The sequence below is a fragment of the Chionomys nivalis genome, chromosome 22 (genome assembly GCF_950005125.1).
Source record: "Chionomys nivalis chromosome 22, mChiNiv1.1, whole genome shotgun sequence".
Taxonomy (NCBI): Eukaryota; Metazoa; Chordata; class Mammalia; order Rodentia; family Cricetidae; genus Chionomys; species Chionomys nivalis.
This window is the reverse complement of record NC_080107.1, coordinates 43,555,279-43,574,515: the sequence shown is the minus strand read 5'-3', so window position 1 is coordinate 43,574,515 and position 19,237 is coordinate 43,555,279. Positions and strand designations below refer to the sequence as shown.

The following is a 19,237-nucleotide window of genomic DNA, read 5'->3' as shown; positions in this document are numbered from 1 at the left end:
AAAGCCAGAGCTGCTTTTCAATGGTAGCTATGCCTGTACGTCTGTGCACAGGTGTGCAGATGCCTGCTTAGGCCAGGAGAGGCCACGAGATGCCCTGGAACTGCCGTTACAGGCAGTTGTGAGCCACCTGACATGGGTGCTGGGAACCAAACACAGATCCTCTATAAGGAGCAGAACATTCTCTTAGCCCCTGAGCATCTCCTCAGTGTGTGTGGGTGGGTGAGGATGCATGTGTGAGTGTGTGTGTGTGTGTGTGTGTGTGTGTGTGAGACAGAGAGAGAGAGAGAGAGAGAGAGAGAGAGAGAGAGGATGCATGCGTGTGTGTGTGTGAGAGAGAGAGAGGGTGCATGTGTGTGTGTGTGTATGAGAGAGAGAGAGAAAGAGAGGATGCATGTGTGTGTGTGTGTGTGAGAGAGAGAGGGGGGGGGTGTATGCGTGTGTGTGTGTGTGAAAGAGAGAGAGAGAGAGAGAGAGAGAGAGAGAGAGAGAGAGAGAGAGAGAGAATGCATGTGTGTGTGTGTGAGTGTAAAAAGTCATATGAAGGTGTCAGGTGTCTCTATCGCTTTCTGCCTATTCTTTTGAATAAGGGTCTTTCTCTGAACCTTGGTTAGTCTGGATGCCAGCAAGCTGGCCCAAAGATCTTCCTGTCTCTGCTCCTCTTGGAGCTGGGGTACATGCATGCATGGGACACCTGGCCTGATATGTGGGTGGGATCCGAACTCACCTCCTCAAGGTCACGTAGCACTTAACCACTGAGCTATCTTTCCAGCTCCAGCCAGGAGGCTTGAAAACTATATTGTTAGTCATACAATCTTGGCTTATAACATCCAGTTAAGGATTTTCTTGTCCATATGAAAGAAACCAAAATAAATCCTGAAATGATCTGCATAGCAAAGACCAACTACCATAGACTTAGTCCTTGACAGCCGAGGAAACCACAAGACACAGGCCAGTGTGAGACAGTCTGTCCGTGACGTACGGCGCTGTTTCCTTTGATTATTCAGTCCTGACAACCATCCGGCGCCCTTTCATATGGAAACTGAGACCCAAAGAGCTAATAACCCAGGTCAGCTGGCAAGTGACAGGGCTGAAAACCAAATGCAGGTCCATACATTGAGCCCAGTGCTCAGCCTCCAATCCAGTACTCAGCCTCCAATTCTGGCTGGGGAGGCACGGCGGGTAGCATATTTGAAGGAAGGGAAGCAGAAGAAGGAAGCATAGGAGGCCAGGGAGCCAGAGAAAGATGGGGAGGCATGCTTTGCAGCTCCAGTGACAGGCAGCCCTGGGCTGTGATCCTTGTCACCTGGATTTCTGTGGTGTGTGTCTGTGTGTCTGTGTACATGCATGTACGCACAGGTATGCAAGTGTCTTAGTCCATGTGTGGAAGTCAAGAGAAAGCTCTCAGGAGGCAGTTTTCCTCAGCCATCTTCTTCACTCTGGGTCTAGAACTCAGGCCGTGAAGCCTGTGTGCTACCCCCTGAGTCATCCCGCTGACCCCAAACTTAAAGTTCTTAATGCAGAAGCACAAAATCCACTCTCGGGGCTGGAGAGATGGCTCAGCGGTTAAGAACATTGCCTGCTCTTCCAAAGGTCCTGAGTTCAATTCCCAGCAACCACATGGTGGCTCACAACCATCTGTAATGAAGTCTGGTGCCCTCTTCCGGCCTGCAGACATATACACAGACAAAATATTGTATACATAATAAATAAATATTTAAAAAAAAAATCCACTCTCAACATAAGCGCCAATGGTCCGAGGATGAAAATGAAAACTACTGGAAAAATCCGAAAAAAAAATGCAAGCTTTTGCAAGAAAGGAAATGGACTCAGAGCCAATCGACAGACAATCGATCTGATGTAGAATTAGCACACCGAGGCTGCAGAAAGGAGATGGACCACAGAATCAGAGCAACAGACGATAGATCGTCAGAATTAGCGCAAAAAAGGAAACGGACACAGACTCTATCAACGGACAATAGATCGTCAGAATTAGCACACCAAGGCTGCAGGGCAGTGGAGCGGAAGTGCATTTTCAACTTGAAGAAAAGATGGCTAAAATGAATAAACAGATGGGGACCAGCTCAGACATGGAAACCAGAAAAATGGGACCAGATGAGAATCCTGGAACTGGACAATACAATCTGGTGAATGAGAAACATGGCAAGAAAGGAGGAATGGAAGAATCTCAAACGGCACAGAGCGCGGTGGTGGACAGGTCAGGGCTGCGACGGACAGGCTAACACACATCACCAGAGTCCCAGAAAATAGGGAGTGGAGCAGAGGGACATAGAACACCCAGAACACAGCGGTGGCAGTATTTCAGATTTTGGTGACAGATACATCCAAGAATCTGTGTGTCCCAGCAAGGATAAACATCAAGTAAGCCATTCCTTTATGCAACTGTACTCAGATTGCTAAAAGCCCACAAGAAAGAGAAAACCCTAAAAGCAGCCAGAAGGGGAGAGAAGATGCTTCTATAGGCAGGGTGACAGGACACAAAAATGATCTGAGTTCTCAACAGAACACACAGGCCAGACGACAGTGGAACACCGCCTTCAAAGTGCTGAAAGAGGGAGGAAAACACAACCAGGCCTGCCAACATAGGTTTCTATATGTAACGAGCATTCTTCAGAAATGAAGGCAAGAAAATGATATTTTCAGACATATGAAAGGGAGAGAATTTGTCACTGGCAGTTGTTAAGGGAAAGAAACGTTAAAGGAAATTCTTCAGGCTCAGAGGAAACAAGGGGAGGTGGGAACCCGCATCTTACCAAGAACTGAAGCCTGGGGAAGTGTGGGTAACGGCATGGCTGTCTCTCCACCTCATCCCCCGTGTCTTTAAAAGACAAACGTCTTAAGAGGCACACATTTATTCAAAGTGTGGCCATGGTTATATTCTGTCTCTAGATATACTTGCATGTGTGTACTATCTGGGCAGTGTATGTGCATATTGGTGTCTTTGGGAACAGTCACTTTCTGAGAGGTTAGTGGGCTGTGGCACACGGTGGGTGGAGGGGAACAGCACCTTTAAATACCCCAGCACCATGCTGTGGGTCTGCAGCCGCTTCTCCCTCCCTCCTGGCGCTGGATCCCACTAACACAGGCCAGCGGCCCAGGCCACCTGGGACTACATCGGCAAAAGACCCCAAGAGCTGATTTCAATATTTTTCTCTCCGCCTGGTAAAATATTTACTGAAACTGTGCAGAGCAAGGCGTCTTCCTCTGGTGCAGAAAAGCGTTGCCTGTTGTCACACTGACCTGGGTTGGGGGAGCTGAGCCAGGCTGAGAAGGAAACTGCAGGGCCCGGCAAGGGGCTGCTTGGAAGCATTGGGGGGCGGGCTGCGGAGGAGGGGAGCGAGTGCTCCAGGGGACATGAAAGATGAACAGCTAGAAAATGTTCGGGCCCCTTGGACTGTGGATGTGATTAATGGGTTAATATCTTCATGGCGATGTCCTCTGAAGAAAAACTTTCTATGCTGACAGAGGTGAACTAAGCAGGAAAGGTTAATAGGCAAGAGCAGGAAGGAGAACAGTTACTGTCTGTTCCCAACAGCCAGGGACACACAAACCCCCGGCTGGTAGGAGGCAGGTTAGCCACACTTCCGGTGAGATACTCACTGTCAACAAGGCCATATCTCTGGGCCAGGAGGGCCGCCTGCAAGCTCTTCCCACTGCCCAACGGCCCACATAGCAGCACCTTGGGGGTGAACGGGGCATTGCATCGGTGGCCAGTTTGGACGTAAGTCAGAGCTGGAACAAGAGCAAATGAGAATATCAAACCCAGGTCCGATGAGGAAAGGAGCCCGCTCACACCCCTGTGTGGGCTCTGAGGGCCTGAAGCACAGCGGGACCCTTCAGTGCACCTGACATTTGGACCACCCAGGAATCATCAGGGAGAAGAACTACTGCCTAGGCCAGGCACCGAGGTGCACAGGGAGGGACGCAGCTTCTAAGCACTGTCCTGGAACCGCTCCACAGCGTGCGGCAGGCAGCCGTGTTTGCCCCCAGTTCCAGCTGGGTGTGTTGGAGGTGGGAGGCTGCCCAAGACATGAAAGCATCTCTCAATTACTGTTCAGTTAGGCGCTTTCCAGTCTTCATCCGGCCTGAGCCTCTAACCTGAAGCCCCAGAGCCAGGCTGGTCTCCTAGGGGAGGCGAATGCTGTGTGTCACACAAAGGCTTTGATAAGTGCGGAGGGTTGAGAAGAGGCCTGGTGCGCAGGGACTTCTAAAGGACTTGGGAATCGGTGGAGAATTATTTGTACAGCCTCACTCCAGGGACACTAACTTTGTTCCAAGACTCCAAAATGGCAATAATGAAAAAGGTCGCAGGAGCGGGCAGACTCCGCCACGTTCTCCTGACCTGTGCTGTTCCTCTGGCATTTGATGAAGAGAAGGGTGGAAAGACAGGGGTGAACATCTTGAACAAAGAGTATCTTCACTGTGGGAAGGCACAGGATGCCAGGAAGTTCAGGGAAGGGGTACTTCATATCAAGCAGGTCCCCTTCTGTGCCCACCTGGAAGAGGGGAGATGTGAGAACAGGAGGAGGGGCTGCCAGAGAGCTGCCTGGGAACCTGCATAGGACAGCTGGCCACCAAAGAGGCTGCAGACTTGTTCCGCACAGCCTTCAAGACAAGGTCTCCTCCCCAAGACCTCACCTTCTGCCAAGGCCCCCAGGCTGTCCTGCGTAAGGGCAGCTCCCAGTGGCACCTGCCAATCTTCCTTTGTCAAGGAGATCCCATCCTGAGGAAGGGCTCATCTTATGGGGGTTTGTAGGGGTGCTCATCATGGGATTTTCCAATCTTGTGGCTCAAGTGGCATTTGAAGCTCATCCTGGTCTCTACACATGAGATGCCAATAGCACAACCAATAAATGTGTTTGAACATAGTCAACTGTCTTCCCCTGGAGGTGGTGAGGCAAAAGGAGCCCAGTTGAGAGCCAGCAGCATTTGTTCTTTATACAGACTTTGAAATCTTTGTGGGGGTTTCATGTATGGTTTATCCATGGATACACATGTGTGTGTTTATGTGTGTGTGGGTCGCATGTGCACATATAAGTTCCTGCATATGGGGCCTCGAGGTCAATGTTGGTTGTCTTCCTTAGTCACTGTCTACCTTATATTTCTAGGTCTCTCAATGAACCTGGAGTTTACCTGTCTCTGCTTCCCCATAACCAGGATTATAGGTCTGTGCCATTAGACCAGTGTTTAATGTTTTTTAAATTGAATTTATTAGTTTGCATCCATGCACACGCCACAGTGCGTGTGAGATCAAAGGGCAGTGCCAGGGAGTCAGTTCTCTCCTTCCACTGTGTGGGTTCTGGGGATCGAACTCACGTTGCCAGCCTTGGTGGGGGGTGCTGGGAATCCAAACTCGGGGCCCCCATGCCTGCATAAGCACCCTACAACTGAGCTGTCACCCCTGCCCTGAACTGTGGCATCGTTACAGGATTGTCTCACTGGGTCTTAGGGTTTATAGATCATTCTTTTCAGAACTAACAGCACAAGTTAGAGTTGACCTCTGCCAAGGCTGTGGTCACCACCATTGTGGACACATCGCACCGTGGCAACGTGTGAACTGCTAAGTTAAATATTCATATGTTTGGCCTGCCAGTCCATGAGGGAGCTATCATCCTTGTCCTGTTGTACAGACAGTTAGTGCTGTCTGGAGTCTTGGTAGAGTCATGACAACTCTCTTGAAGTTTCAGTTGGGGTACTGTTCCTCCTCTAGAACAGCCCAAAGCAGGAGACCCTTCCATAGCTCTCAGTTCTCAGGCCTCTGTGACCCAGAACCTCTGAAAAGCACAGACAGTACAGCGAAGCAGCCTGCTTACAAATGATGCCTAATTTACAGTAAATAGCTAAGTTAATTAGAAGTAACGATCCCCCAGACAGTCTCCACATCCAGTTATTCTTTTTGGAAATGGATGGCGTCTGGATGCACTGAGATTAAAAAAACAACACAGAGGGAATCTTGCAATCCGATTTTCAATTTATCTCTCCACATTATTAATTAATAATAATTAATATTTAGATGCTCACATTTTTATTTACAATTCCAGGCATGAATTCTTTATGAATGATCATATGAACTTTTAAATTTAATTAAGTAATTTAGAAGTAATTAATGTGTAAACTCGGAACCGCGGCATAAGATAAATGTGGTAGACATTTATCTTAAAAGCATGTGTTTGCTACTAAAGATCTTCTCAAGATGTAGAGCTCTGGAAAATTCAAGGCAGTCTCAACCTGACATGGCACACAGTACCACCTTGCAGACGCCTGCCCACTGGTGATGGAAGGCGGCAGAGAAGGCTGCAAAGGGTTGACAGAGAAGTGTCTGAAACCCACACCCAATCAAAAGGACACTTATCTTTTTGGTGCATGTGAGGGTGTGCTTGCTTGCTCACAGGCGCCCATGAGTGTGTGTGCACATTTGTGTGGAAGTCAGAGGACATTCTCGGGAACCATCCAACTCTCTTTTGAAATAAAGTCCCAGGGGCCTGGAGCCCACCAAGTAGGTGAGGCTGGGATCTGTCTGTCTCTACCTCCCTGCCTTGGGATGCATGTCCTGTCACACTTGACCTTTTTACATGGGTGCTAGAGATTAAACCTAGACCCTCATGCTTGCAGAACAAACGCTGTTTCCTTCCCCCCTTTTACGATGGGGCCGTATGAGCCTCAGTTGGCCTCAAATTTGCTACACAGCTGAGGATGGCTTTGCACTTTTGATATCCCTGTCTGTACTTGGCAAGTGTAGTCACTGCCTCGGGGGCACGCTGGGCAAGCACTCCACCAGTGAAGCCACACCGGTAGCCCTTGCAGGTTTTTCCAAATTCAAATTTAAAATTTTGCAGCAGGATCACCCTATACTTCCCAGGCTGGCCACAAATTGTCTATCTTCCTGCCTCAGCATCCTAAGTACTGGCTTTACAGAGATGTCCTGCCGCACTTGACTTAAAATGATTTGTCTTTTGTTTTGTTTTGTTTTTTTCAAGACAGGGTTTCTCTATAGCTTTGGAGCCTGTCCTGGAACTAGCTCTCATAGACCAGGCTGTCCTCGAACTCACAGAGATCCTCCTGCCTCTGCCTCCCAAGTGCTAGGATTAAAGGTGTATGCCACCACCACCTGGCCTGTCTGGTTTGTTTGTTTTTTTTTTAAACACGTGGTCTCATGCAGTCCAGGGTGGCTTCCAAAGTTTCTGTATAACAGAGAGGCCCTATTCTTCTGTTCCTCCTGTCTGCATTTGCTGAGGGCTGGGATTACAGGCGTATGCCACCATGCGAGGTTTTATGTGGAAGCCAACACTTTACACATCCTACCAGCTGAGCCACACCTTTGTCTCAATTCTATTTCCTTGAAGAGATTTAAAGCACCTACGAGAAAGGGGCCATCAAGGGCCTCAAATGTCTGCTGCCACCTTCTTGTGTCAAAACACTTTAAGTGCCTTTTCCCCTGGTAGCACATGTGAGGGGATAAGTGGATTTTGAGACATCAAAACTTAAATTTTTTATATTTATAACTAACCCATTTCTTCAAGGCTGCCCTTGAACGCCTATCACTTATGTGGATGGCCATGCAGTCTGGTGGTGGGCAGCGGGCAATCTATCCCGGCTCGTGGAGTACCTTGCCTGCTTTGGGTTGATAATGAATGTGTTTGTTTTTGTCTTAATCTTTATATAGTTCTCTTTCTTCTTATTCAAGATCAGGCCTCAAGTCTTCGCTACCATCATACCCCTCCCTTTCTTTATCCCCCCCCATACACTCTGTGGCTGGGGATAGAGTCACACCCAGGGGTCCCTGCATGGCCCATCAACTTGTCACTCAGGGTCCCCACACATCCCAGCTGCTGCTGCTGACAGTCTGAGGGGTAGTGGGATGAGCAAGGTGGTCGGGTGGTCAGAGGGACCCCAGCCCTTGTGTGGTTCCACGTGGGGCAGCCTGCCTTTACCCTGGTAGAAGACGTCCACACATGGCTGGTCTGCGCTGATGGTTTTCAGGATTTTGGGGTAGGAAGGAAGAATCCTGACGATGTTTCTGTGGTATTCCAACAGCCTCTTCGCTGTCTCTATCTCCGAGATGCCTTCTGGCTCTATCAGCCGGTTCTGTATTTCAGGCTCGGGGGGCCAGTCGAAGGTGGTGTGGTAGATCTCTGCACAGGGAGAGGCACGGGGTTGGAGTACCCACCCAGGGCTGCCACAGGCTCTGCTGCTCTGCCTCTCTCATTGCCAGCGCATGGGACTCACCGTTCCCAGCCATCAAGGCTCTTACATACAACAATGCACGAATAACATCAGCTGCTAGTCAAAACAATAAAAACACAATGATGGGGTTGGGGATAGATGTAGTTTAGTTGGTAGAGTGCTTGCCTCAAATGCACAAGGTCCTGGGTTCAATTCCCAGCACCTCATAGACCAAGTGTGGCGGCTTGTGGCATTTACATACTTGGTGGAGTCATGACAACTTTCTCAGAGCTATGACTGGTATGCCATTCTCCTCCCTCCAGGACATCCCAAATGTGGGGACCCTCAAGTGGCTCTCTATTCTTAGGCCACTTATAATGGAGGCAGGAAGCACAAGGCCAACCTAGACTATATGACAGCTCATGTCAAGGAAAAGCACAGCGGTGCCCCTCAGCCCAGGACTAAGGGCAGCCACAGATTCCTGAGTGCCGACTTTGCACTAGGCCCTGAGGTGGGCCTACATCCTCAACTCATCCTCAGAGCAATTCGAGCTTTTACCCCAAGTCCAGAGAAAATCAAACCCGAGAGAGGTAGGCACCTTCCCCTTGTTTCCGACCCCAACGATGTGGCCACTTTAGATCCCGTTTGTGGCACAGGCCAACTTTCTCAGGAAACTCATGTGCCATATTCCTCCACACTCCGAGCAAGCAGTGTGGGGCACACAGTTCCCCAGGAAGAACACCAGCCCCTGTACCAGGTCCCCAGTGCGTGGTTCTGAGACTCAAGGCAAGCTCTAGAGCTCAGACTCCCGGACACAGTCAAGCCAGAGAGTCCAGTTCCCTGAAAACAAGACTCTCCCTCTTTTCTTGCCTGCTGGGGCTTCTGTGTGGCCCCCTAGGGTCCTGGAGCAGAGGGTGGGATGGGGCAGCCCTTTACCGTTCTGAATCCCTTGGGGTGAGGGTGGGGTCATCATACCTCCAGTGTCAGGGTCGATCCGCTTCCCCATGTTTCTCTCGATCAGGACCGTGTCTGGAGCATTAAGCACAACTGGGCGGAGAAGAAAGGAACAAACCAGGTGTGCAGGGCTCAGGTGCCACACATCTGAACCTCAGGACCTCTGCTGTGTGACGACATTCAACCTCCCCATGTCACCCATCTCCTAGATGGCACTAAACCATCCCAAAGACAGTCCACGGGGGAACATGTCACTGGTTAGCAGTTTTCATTGTGGGAAATCGCCGTGTAGACCTTTTCTGTGATTGGTCCCCGCCACCTTTCCCTTGGTTTCCTAAAGAGGTCCACAGCATGGAGATTCCCTGCTTTTCTACATGACAAGCTCTCAACACAGTTAGCTTTGTGACTGAAGCTAGATTTTACCTAATGTGTCTTTTTACTTTCTGGATTCCAGGCCCTTGAAACCCTCCCATGGGCAATGACTAGGCCCAGGGGAGAGGGTGGGAGGGAGCCAGTGTTAAAGAGCAGGGTTCATATTCATATTGCATGCTCGGGGCAGCTGGGGCCAGGGCTCTACTCACTGACGTGCCTGGGTGCCAGTCCCACAGTCTGGATCATCAGCGCCTGCTCCCGCCTCTCAGGGATGCCGTCCAGGATCCAGCCCTAGAGAAAGAGCATGGAGGAGTTCATTACTAATCCTTTTACATTTATTTATTTATTTTGTGCATGTGTGAGTGGGTGGGAGGTGTATATATGTGCATGTAGGTAGGTATGTGCGTGTTTGTGTGTAGGTGGGTGTGCACTTGCCACAGCACACATGTGGAGGTCAGAAGGCAATTTTCAAGAGTTAGTTCTCTCCTTCTACCATGCGGGTAGAACTCAGGTCGTGGGTGTTGACAGCAATATGCACCTTTACCCCCTAAGCTGCCCCTCCCTATTTTAGATTATATTTTAGAAGTTCTAAAGGAGGCTGGGGCCTTTTAAACAAAGAAGCATGCCTGACAACCGCATCACCCATTGCGGCTGCTGACTCGTCTTCGGAGCCAGAAGATCTTTGAGGTAGGAAGACACACCTTTAATTCTAGTTTTTGACACACCTTTAATCTAGCCATACCTTCTGTTGGAAGCCTATATAAGGTCATGGAAGAAGCAAGCCCCTGCTCATCTATACCTCCCTCTCTCTCTGCCTGCTTGCACTTGACCTTCTTAGCAAGTCCATTCCTTCACTGGCATTAGAGCATTCTTCTTCTTCTTCTTCTTCTTCTTCTTCTTCTTCTTCTTCTTCTTCTTCTTCTTCTTCTTCTTCTTCTTCTTCTCTTCTTCTTCTTTTCTTCTTCTTCTTCTTCTTCTTCTTCTTCTTCTTCTTCTTCTTCTTCTTCTTCTTCTTCTTCTTCTTCTTCTTCTTCTTCTTCTTCTTCTCCTCCTCCTCCTCCTCCTCCTCCTCCTCCTCTTCTTCTTCTTATTATTATTATTATCCTTCTCCTTCTTTTTCTCTCTTCTTCTTTTCTTCTTCCTCTTCTGGATTCTAGTATCTACTGGAGAACAGCTGAGACATCCAACCTTGTAGAATGAACTACTACTGGATTTCAGAATCTTTGATTCATAGGCAGCCATTGTTGGATTAGCTGGACCACAGCCTCTAAGTCATTCTAATAACCCCTTTTCTATACAGAGAGATTCACTCTGTAAGTCCTGACTAATACAGCATCATAAATAAGGCTGGTGAACATGTCTGGGTACACAGTCCTTCTGTGTGTTGAATACAGGAGTGCTGAGACAAGGGGTCCCTAGGAGCAAAGCCAAGCATGGCGGTGCCAGAAAGAGCATCAGATTCCCTGGAGCTGGAGCTACATGGCAGTGGTGAATCACCCGATGTGGGTGCTAAGAACAGAACTCAGGCCTTCAGAAGAGCTGCTGCACCCTTAATTGCTGGGCCACCTCCCAAGCCCCATCACACCACAGTTTCAGTCTGATGGAAGAGCACCTGTCTCCATTCCCGGCATGGTTCCCGATGCTGGACGCTACCCTGCAGAAAACCTGTCCAGCAAAATATAACACAGCCCTGGACTGCTTTAATTTACATATTAAGAAGTGAACCCATTTTGTAAACACTACCACAGCCATTTGAGGCAGAGACTATCACCACATTTTCCACGTTTGCCTGTGCCTGTCAAGTGTATACAGTGTTGTTTTTAAGATGCTGGTTTTGTTGTTGCTGAGTCGGTGCCTGCTCTCCTGCTTTGGACTCTGGCGTTTGTGGCGGCATAAAGAGGCCTTTCCTACCATGAAAGGAGGTAAATATTCACTCGTATTTAAACTGTCTTCTCGCATGTGTCTACACGTAATATTTATAGAACCATGTTTTCTTTTGTGAACACATGAAGCTAACATCTAACTTGCTGCCTCAAGGCTCCCAGCTGTCCCAACCTTGGAACAGCCCTTCCCTAGCTGACACTTCTCTTCTCAAGCTGTGATGACCGCCATGACCTTGCCCGTCACCTCTTCCTACCTGTAGATTTCTAGCCTACTTTTATTTAACCTTTAAAGTTATAATTTTATAATTTTTTAATATTAAACAGAACACATTTTCTCTTCTTTTTAAAAAATGAATTCTTTCAGGTGAGCATCAAAACACTTTTTGCTGTCTTGAGATAGACGCTCTGAGTATTCTGAAATAACACTGGGTGTGTAGATTAATTCATGAGCAGTTGATGTTCTATAGCAGAAGTCAATGACTCCCCTCCCTGTTTGTTTTCTTGTCCCTTAGCAATTTTTGTGTTTAACAGTTGCTAGAGTCTTTTCAAGTCCAGAGAGTCTAGAGTTAGCACACACACACATGCATGCACACACAAACACATACACACTATTCATACCTACAAACACACACAGAGACACACACAGACACATATACACATGTACACACATTCACATACATACACATGCACACACAATACACACATATACACATGCACGCATACACACTATCTACACCTTTAGATTGGAGACTCAGATGAAGCAATAAAGTAAATTTTTTAAGAGTGAGCACAAACAACCAAATAGCTTCAAGTCCGCTTCACAATGAAGGGAGGTGATAGAAACCCCCCCTCTTGCCAGAGACCCTCCCCAGTCATCCTAAGGATTCGGTGTCTCTGTGGTCAGAGAGGGTGGTGAGCCCACACCTCCTATCCTGACTTACAGACAGAGAGCAGGTTCTGGCAAAGGAAATTTTTCCTTAGAATCAAAAGTGCACAGAGGCTGGGGAGATGGCCCAGTGGGTAGTGTTTGGTGCACAAACGTGGGTGCCCACATTTGTATTTCCCAGGATACACAAAAAAAATTAGGTGTGCTGATGTGCCTAAAGTCCAGTTCTGGGAAACTAGAAACAAGAGAACCTCAGGAACTTGCTGGCCAGCAGGCTCACGGAAATGGCAAGTTCCAGATTCAGAGAGAGACTATCTCAAAATAAGGTGGAGCCAGGCAAGGTGGTGCATGCCTTCAGTCCAGCACTCTGGAGACAAAGGCAGGCAGTTCTCTGATTTTGAGGCCAACCGGTCTACATAGTGAGTTCCAGGGCAGCCATGGCTACACAGAGAAACCGTGTCTCAAAAACAAACAAATAAACAAGGTTGAGATAAAAAGATGACACCAGGCATTGACCTCTGGTTTCCACACACACGTGTGCAGGTGCATACTATCAGGCCCACACACACGTGTGCAGGTGCATACTATCAGGCCCACACTTCCTCACTATTGAAATATTCAGGTGCCAGCTGCCTCCACTGATGGGTTTATAAAAACCTAAACAAATTTACACCCTAAAGCGCACTGAAGAAACCAGGCAAGCTTTCATTAATTCTTTATACAGGGAAACACTGCCACAGAGCCTTGGTTTCAGAACTAATGAAGCAAAAGAGAGAAAAAATTAACAGCTTAGGATCCCTCAAGTCCTTGTTATGGGCAACAAAGTGCTGGACTGCAGTAAGAGAGAGAGGAAGCCCTACAGATGCGAGCATCTGCAGGGACTGAGACATGGCTGCAGTGCAGCCCAATCCTCCCTTTCTGATGGGGAGGAGAGGACCAGCATCTTGGGTACTTCAGCTAAACTCTTAAACACACACATGCACGCACCCACCCACCCACCCACCCACACACACACACATGCACACATACACACATCTCCTACGATGAGTGGGGAGTGGAAATCATGAGCCCTGCCTGCTTCCTCTACACAGGAGCCGGTCATTCAGTTTTGAGCCCCCCCCCTTTTTCTTTGTTTTAAAGACAGGGTCTTGGTAGGTAGACTAGGCTGGCCTCATGCCTGCTGCAGCAATCCTCCTGCCTCAGCGTTCCAAGTCCTGGGACTGCAGGTTTGAGTCACTTCTGGAAGGTGGAAGAGGCAGGCCTTCCTGGAAAGACCTGATTTTAATATTGCCTTCCTGAGCATGAATCCACACTGGGTCCAAAGCCCTTGAAGCTAGCTATTCTCAGGAACAACGCTCACCCACGCCGCCCAAGCAGAAGTCGGCTTCCCAATGATCATGGAAAGGCAGTAAAACAAGGGAACCTCCTGACTCCTGGGCTTAGGATGACCTCCTGTGTGGGTTGGAGACTTTAGGAAGAGGAAGGAGGCCTTCGGGTCTGCTCCAACTTGAAGGATGAAACTAAGGGAGGAGACTCCTAAGGTATCACTGGCAGCCCCTCGTCCCACAGGGAGGCAGTCACGGAACCTGCCCATGTGGGTCCACATCAGTGGCCTTTAGAGGGACAGTGACTAGACAGAGGCCTCTGTGTGAGTGTCCCCAGGCTCAGCTCTCTTCCCCAGAGCACACAACTTTCACAGAGGCTTCCAGCACAGTGGAAAATGGACGCCCGTACCAGGGGGAATGGCAACCAGAGCCGAGAACACTTTTGGCAAAGCAAGAAGTAATCAGTCAGGACACACCGACTGATGACAGCCATGCCAGGGACACTGAGACATTTGCCACCACTGTGCTCCACTAGGTTTGCGGGTCCGGCATCCAGGAGTGGCCTGGTGCAGAGGTATCCAGCAACCCCTAATTAGAATACATTATCCATCTTCCTGACACCTCGGTGAGTTGTCTGCTCCACACTGGAGCCCCAGCTTTGTTCCGAGCAGGTTAATTGATATTCCAACGCCTTAGCTCACCGTACCCCCGTGGCTCGGCTCTGTTTTATCACACATCAAAAAGGCCGTATGCTCAGGGCACTCCGCACAGAGCTGGGGGCCTGCACAGCTGCAAGGGGCATGGTATCATAGGAGGGACAGGCACCAAGCAGATGTCACAGCTGCAAGAAAGAGAAGCAGAGAAGCCAGGCAGCCCAGGGAAGCTGGCGAGGTGCAGCGGAGCATGGCCCGATGCAGTAAGGCTCGGCCTGCATTGTGCACAACACCGACCCTTTCTGCTCTCCTGACTTATCAAAGCGCACTTAGCAAGGCCTGTGGGAAGCTTGGCTGCCCTCTGAACCCCTGCCTCTGTGATGTGCTTCTCTTCCTCCCTGACTCCTCAAAGGGAAGCCAGAGTGTGGGTGTTCCCTGGGGCTTTCCCCAGAACTGCCCGATCTCCTCCTGGCTCCGAATGTGGATCACTAGAGAAGGCTTCACTGGAGGCATCTGGGAGCTGCTGGCTGGTTCTTCCAGGGTCTCCAGGAGGCCAACAGAGGCTAGAAGCTTAGATTCTAATCACATTCCCTTGGCCCGAAGTCTGAGTTACCAAAACAAGTATAAGAGGCATCAGAAACCCCACACTGCCCTCCTTTTTCTCTGATGAAATGCGAAGTGATCCCCAACACATAAGAGAAAAAGGGGCCGGGGGAGGGGAGTGGGGGGAGGGGGCAATATTTGGGAGGAGGGGAGGGAAATGGGAATCGGGGAGCAGGTGGAAATTTTAATTAAAAAAGAATAAAAAAAAAAGAGAGAGAAAGGGGCCAATGAGATGGCACAGGGGGTAAAGGCACTTGTCACCGAGTCTGGCAACTTGAGTTCAGTTCCTAGAACCCATACGGGAGGAGAAAATGGGCTCCCACAAGTTGCCTTGTGACCTCTGCACACACATGTACATACACACACTAAATAAAGAAAATGTAACATTAAAAAAAAAGATGCCATTATGAGATCAGGCAGGCAGCCAGGGAGATGGGCTGGACTCCACCAGCTTCACCACGACCCTTATAATTTTGAGAAAAGTGAACTGTTGTTTGCGTGTGTCCCAGACTGGCCGTGAACTCGATATGCACCTGATCCTCTTGTTTCAGTGCTGAGGTTCACATTATCACTCCCAACTAGGTAGACCAATCTCCACCTGCCTGCAGGAAGGAATCCTACTTGGGGCTTCTGTGCAGAACTCAGCACAGAAATGGATGTGGGGAGAAGAGGCGGTCCTTCCTTGAACCAGGTGAGAGGAGATTTTCCCCAAACAGGACCTGGTACCTCAGCCAGCCAAGGGTGCTGGTGAGTTGATTTTCACTTCTGTGAGTTCATGCCTGACAGTGCCCTTCCCCAACCCCTGTACCACACAACCCGGCTGCTTAGCCGTCAGCACACAAGCCACATTGTGCTTTCACACAGCAAAGGCCAGCAAGAGCTCCCTTGGGGGTGTGTCCGGGACCTCTTAGCTTAGTTCTACCCAGCTAACCGAGTGAACTAACGAGCATGCCGCTCGTTACACAAGACGGGAACCAGCCAGGATGATCAGTTGCCTCTAAGGACGCGCTGAACATCAAAACATAGTTATTTCCTTTGGGAAGCGGGGGGTGGCACAATGAACACCTATAATCCCAGCACTGGGGAGGCGGAGATAGGACTGTTAGGGGTCCAACGCCTGGGCTAAATATTGAGAGATCTAAAAACAAAATCAATCTCTCCTTTACCCCCCCCCCAAATCTCCCTAGTTTGCTTTTGTTCACACAGCCCCGCTCTCCTGCTACAATCCTGTTAGTTTCCAAAAACAGTGCAGAAAAAGCAAAGTTCCCATGCGGCACTGGGGAGGGCGTGGCGGTGGAGTGGGCGTGGCGGTGGGGTGGTGACAGTCACAGAGGTTTATTCAAGGATAACGTGTCTCTTCCCTCAGCTGGCGCTGGCCACATACCACTCACCTCCCCACGGTTTGGTTGTCCATGAGCCCCCGTAAAGGAGGTCGATAATGTGGTAGTAAAACTCCGTGCTCTGCCTGGCACTATGCCAGGAGTTCAGACCTCCGTTTCCTTTCCAGCTCCTAGCTGCATCTGTACAGAGGCCTCATAGAGCTGCGGGTGTGCCAATGACAGCTACGAATCCCTGAGCCTCCACAGTGGCCCAGTGGCCCTCGTTCATGGAGTAATGGCCCCTGATGTCAACCCAGTTAACACCGCAAGCAAACAGCCCCGGTTCTGTGCCGTGGATCAGCTCCTCTGCTTGGAAGTTACTGTAAAGCGCTGTGGCCATGGGGAAACAGAAACTGTGGCCAAAATGAGAGCGGAGATTCTAGAAACCTACCAAATATTAATCCCAGCATCGGGAGGCAAAGGCAGGCGGATCTTTGTGAGTTTGAGGACAGCCTGGTCTATAAGAGCTAGTTCCAGAACAGGCTCCAAAGCTACAGAGAAACCTTGTTTCGAAAAACAACAACAACAACAAAAAAAAAAAAAAAAAAAAAAAAAAAAAGAAAGAAACCTACCAAGCTTAAAACTCAGGGTCAGAGATACACTCGGTGCCCCCTCCCTTTGTTGTGAAATCAGAATTATCATGATTGCATACACGTGTGAGCCCCGAGAAGCTTTAGGTTCTATGGGGAGTAAAGATACACCCAAGACACTTCTGTGTAAGAGACAACCCAGCTTCCAGCCACCACCATGAGCCAGAGCTGGCACCTCTTTCTCTCGAGACTGGGTCGCAGGTGTTGCAGGCTGACCTTGAACTCAACAGTGTAGCCAAGAATGACCTTGAACTTCTGATCTTGCTGCCTACACCTCCTGAGTGTTGGGAGTACAGGTGTGTAGTGATTTTTTTTTTTCTTTGTTTGTTTACTTTGATATTTGGGATGACTGCCACCCAGCTCCCAAATAAACACACGGAGTCTTATAAGCATCCGGCTTTAGCTTGGCTTGTTTCTAGAAAGCTGATCTTAAATTATCCCATCTACCTTTTGCCTCTGGGCTTATCTTTCTCTACTCTATACACCTTTCTTTACTTCTTACTCCATGGCTTGCTGTGTAGCTGGGTGGCTGGTCCCTGGAGTCCTCCTCCCCTCCTTCTCCTCCTCCATCGTCTCATCCCAGATTTCTCCTGTTCTCTCTGCCTGCCAGCCTGCCTATCACTCTCCTGCCTAGCTTTTTTAGCCATTCAGCAGCTGTTTTAGGTTTTTTTTGTTTTTTGTTTTTGTTGTTATTATTTTGGTTTTTCAAGACAGGGTTTCTCTGTAGCTTTGGAGCCTGTCCTGGAACTAGCTCTTGTAGACCAGGCTGGCCTTGAACTCACAGAGATCCACCTGCCTCTGCCACCCGAGTGCTGGAATTAAAGGCATGCGCCGCCACCACCACCTGGCCTGTTTTAGACAGGCACAGTGACACAGCTTCACAGGGTTAAACAAATGCAACATAAAAGAATGCAACACATCTTTGCATCATTAAACAAACATTCCACAGCATAAACAAATGTAACACAGTTTCAACTAACATGCCACAACACAGGTGAGTACCACCATGCCTAGGTTCATGCAGTGCGGGGAGGTAGAACATGGGCCTCCTGCTTGCTTAGCAAACATTCTCCCCACTGGGCTGCTGCACCCTCAACCTGATGCCTGCTTCCCCCTAGCTCAAGGAAGGAGTGCACAGGGAACCAGCCTCATGCACTCACTGCCTGCTGCCTGGCCTCTGGGCAGTGGGTGTTAGGCTTCCTTGGGGTGAGCTGGTAGGCCACTTACACTCATCTTTCTTTTTTTAATATTTATTTATTTATTACATATACAATATTCTGTCTGTGTGTATGCCTGCAGGCCAGAAGAGGGCACCAGACCCCATTACAAATGGTTGTGAGCCACCATGTGGTTGCTGGGAATTGAACTCAGGACCTTTGGAAGAGCAGGCAATGCTCTTAACCTCTGAGCCATCTCTCCAGCCCCACACTCATCTTTCTGCAGCCCCTCTGCCTTCCCTTGCCTCTCCACGGCCAGTTGTTCAGGGCCGCAGGCATTGTGCGTGCTAACAAATGATGGCTCACCACGATTCGTAGTTGTGAGAACTTCTTTCTAAGCAAGGGGAAGGGAAGACATAAATGACACCTACCCTGTCCTCATACGGTTCTAGCGTCAAAACCAAGAGTGGATTTCCACCAAAGTTTACCCCTGGGACCCACGGGTTTATTGGGCTCATTTCTGGAGCATGGGTGCACGGTGGGGAATTACTGACAGGAATGCCAGTGACTCCAAAGCAAAGCAACCACACTAGGAAGGGGTGGTGGTTTCCCCATGGCCACATACATGGAGTTCCCTCAATTAGCCTTCCACCTAGCCCATATACCCTAGCCCTGACTATATGAGACCCAAGACTAGGTGCAATTAGGACAGAATTGCATTCAAATGACTGGAGAGAGAGGCTGGACACTCGGTTGAGGGTCCAATGACCCTTCCTACTCTCCTACAAAAGAATGTCAGTAGCCCACAGGCGGACTGTGATGGCCTCTTGCAGGTAGGGAGACAGCTGCTGCTTTGCAGGGGGGACGGTGATGGGAGACAGTGTTTCCATAGCACGATTCTCTTCTCAATGGAACAGTTATATACTTTTTTTTACTGTGTGTGGCCTTTGCTTGCCTTCCTCCACCAACAAACCCCACCCCGAAGTCTGAAATGCAGTGGTCAGAACACGAGGTGCCTGGATTCTTGAATTATGCCCAGTGGCTTTTGTCCCTGCTGGGTCCCTATAGGAAGACTGTGCACTACCTACTCCTTGGGTGTGCTGTGCCTCCAGCCTCATTAGATCATGGTCTTGACAATAGTCTTTAAGGCTCTTGGTGTACCGCAAGCCTCATTCCCAAACTGTCCTGCCTGCATTTATGCCTGCAGGCCAGAAGACGGCATCTCATTATGGATGGTTGCGAACCACCACGTGG

At 49.3% G+C, this 19,237-nt stretch overlaps 1 protein-coding gene across 2 annotated transcripts in view; it reads right to left on the bottom strand.

Annotated features, from left to right (window-relative positions):
• Ak8 (adenylate kinase 8) overlaps nucleotides 1-19,237 on the bottom strand; it is a 119,369-nt gene that overhangs the window by 73,217 nt on the left and 26,915 nt on the right. Inside the window, exons 6-9 of one of the 2 annotated variants that reach the window (XM_057754925.1) lie at nucleotides 9,717-9,798; nucleotides 9,157-9,228; nucleotides 7,950-8,150; nucleotides 3,619-3,750 (exon numbers count right to left, since the gene is read on the bottom strand). In XM_057754925.1, the coding sequence (XP_057610908.1) occupies nucleotides 3,619-3,750; nucleotides 7,950-8,150; nucleotides 9,157-9,228; nucleotides 9,717-9,798 (487 nt within the window). The remainder of the gene's footprint in view (nucleotides 1-3,618; nucleotides 3,751-7,949; nucleotides 8,151-9,156; nucleotides 9,229-9,716; nucleotides 9,799-19,237) is intronic. The other variant, XM_057754926.1, reaches the window with a different exon arrangement.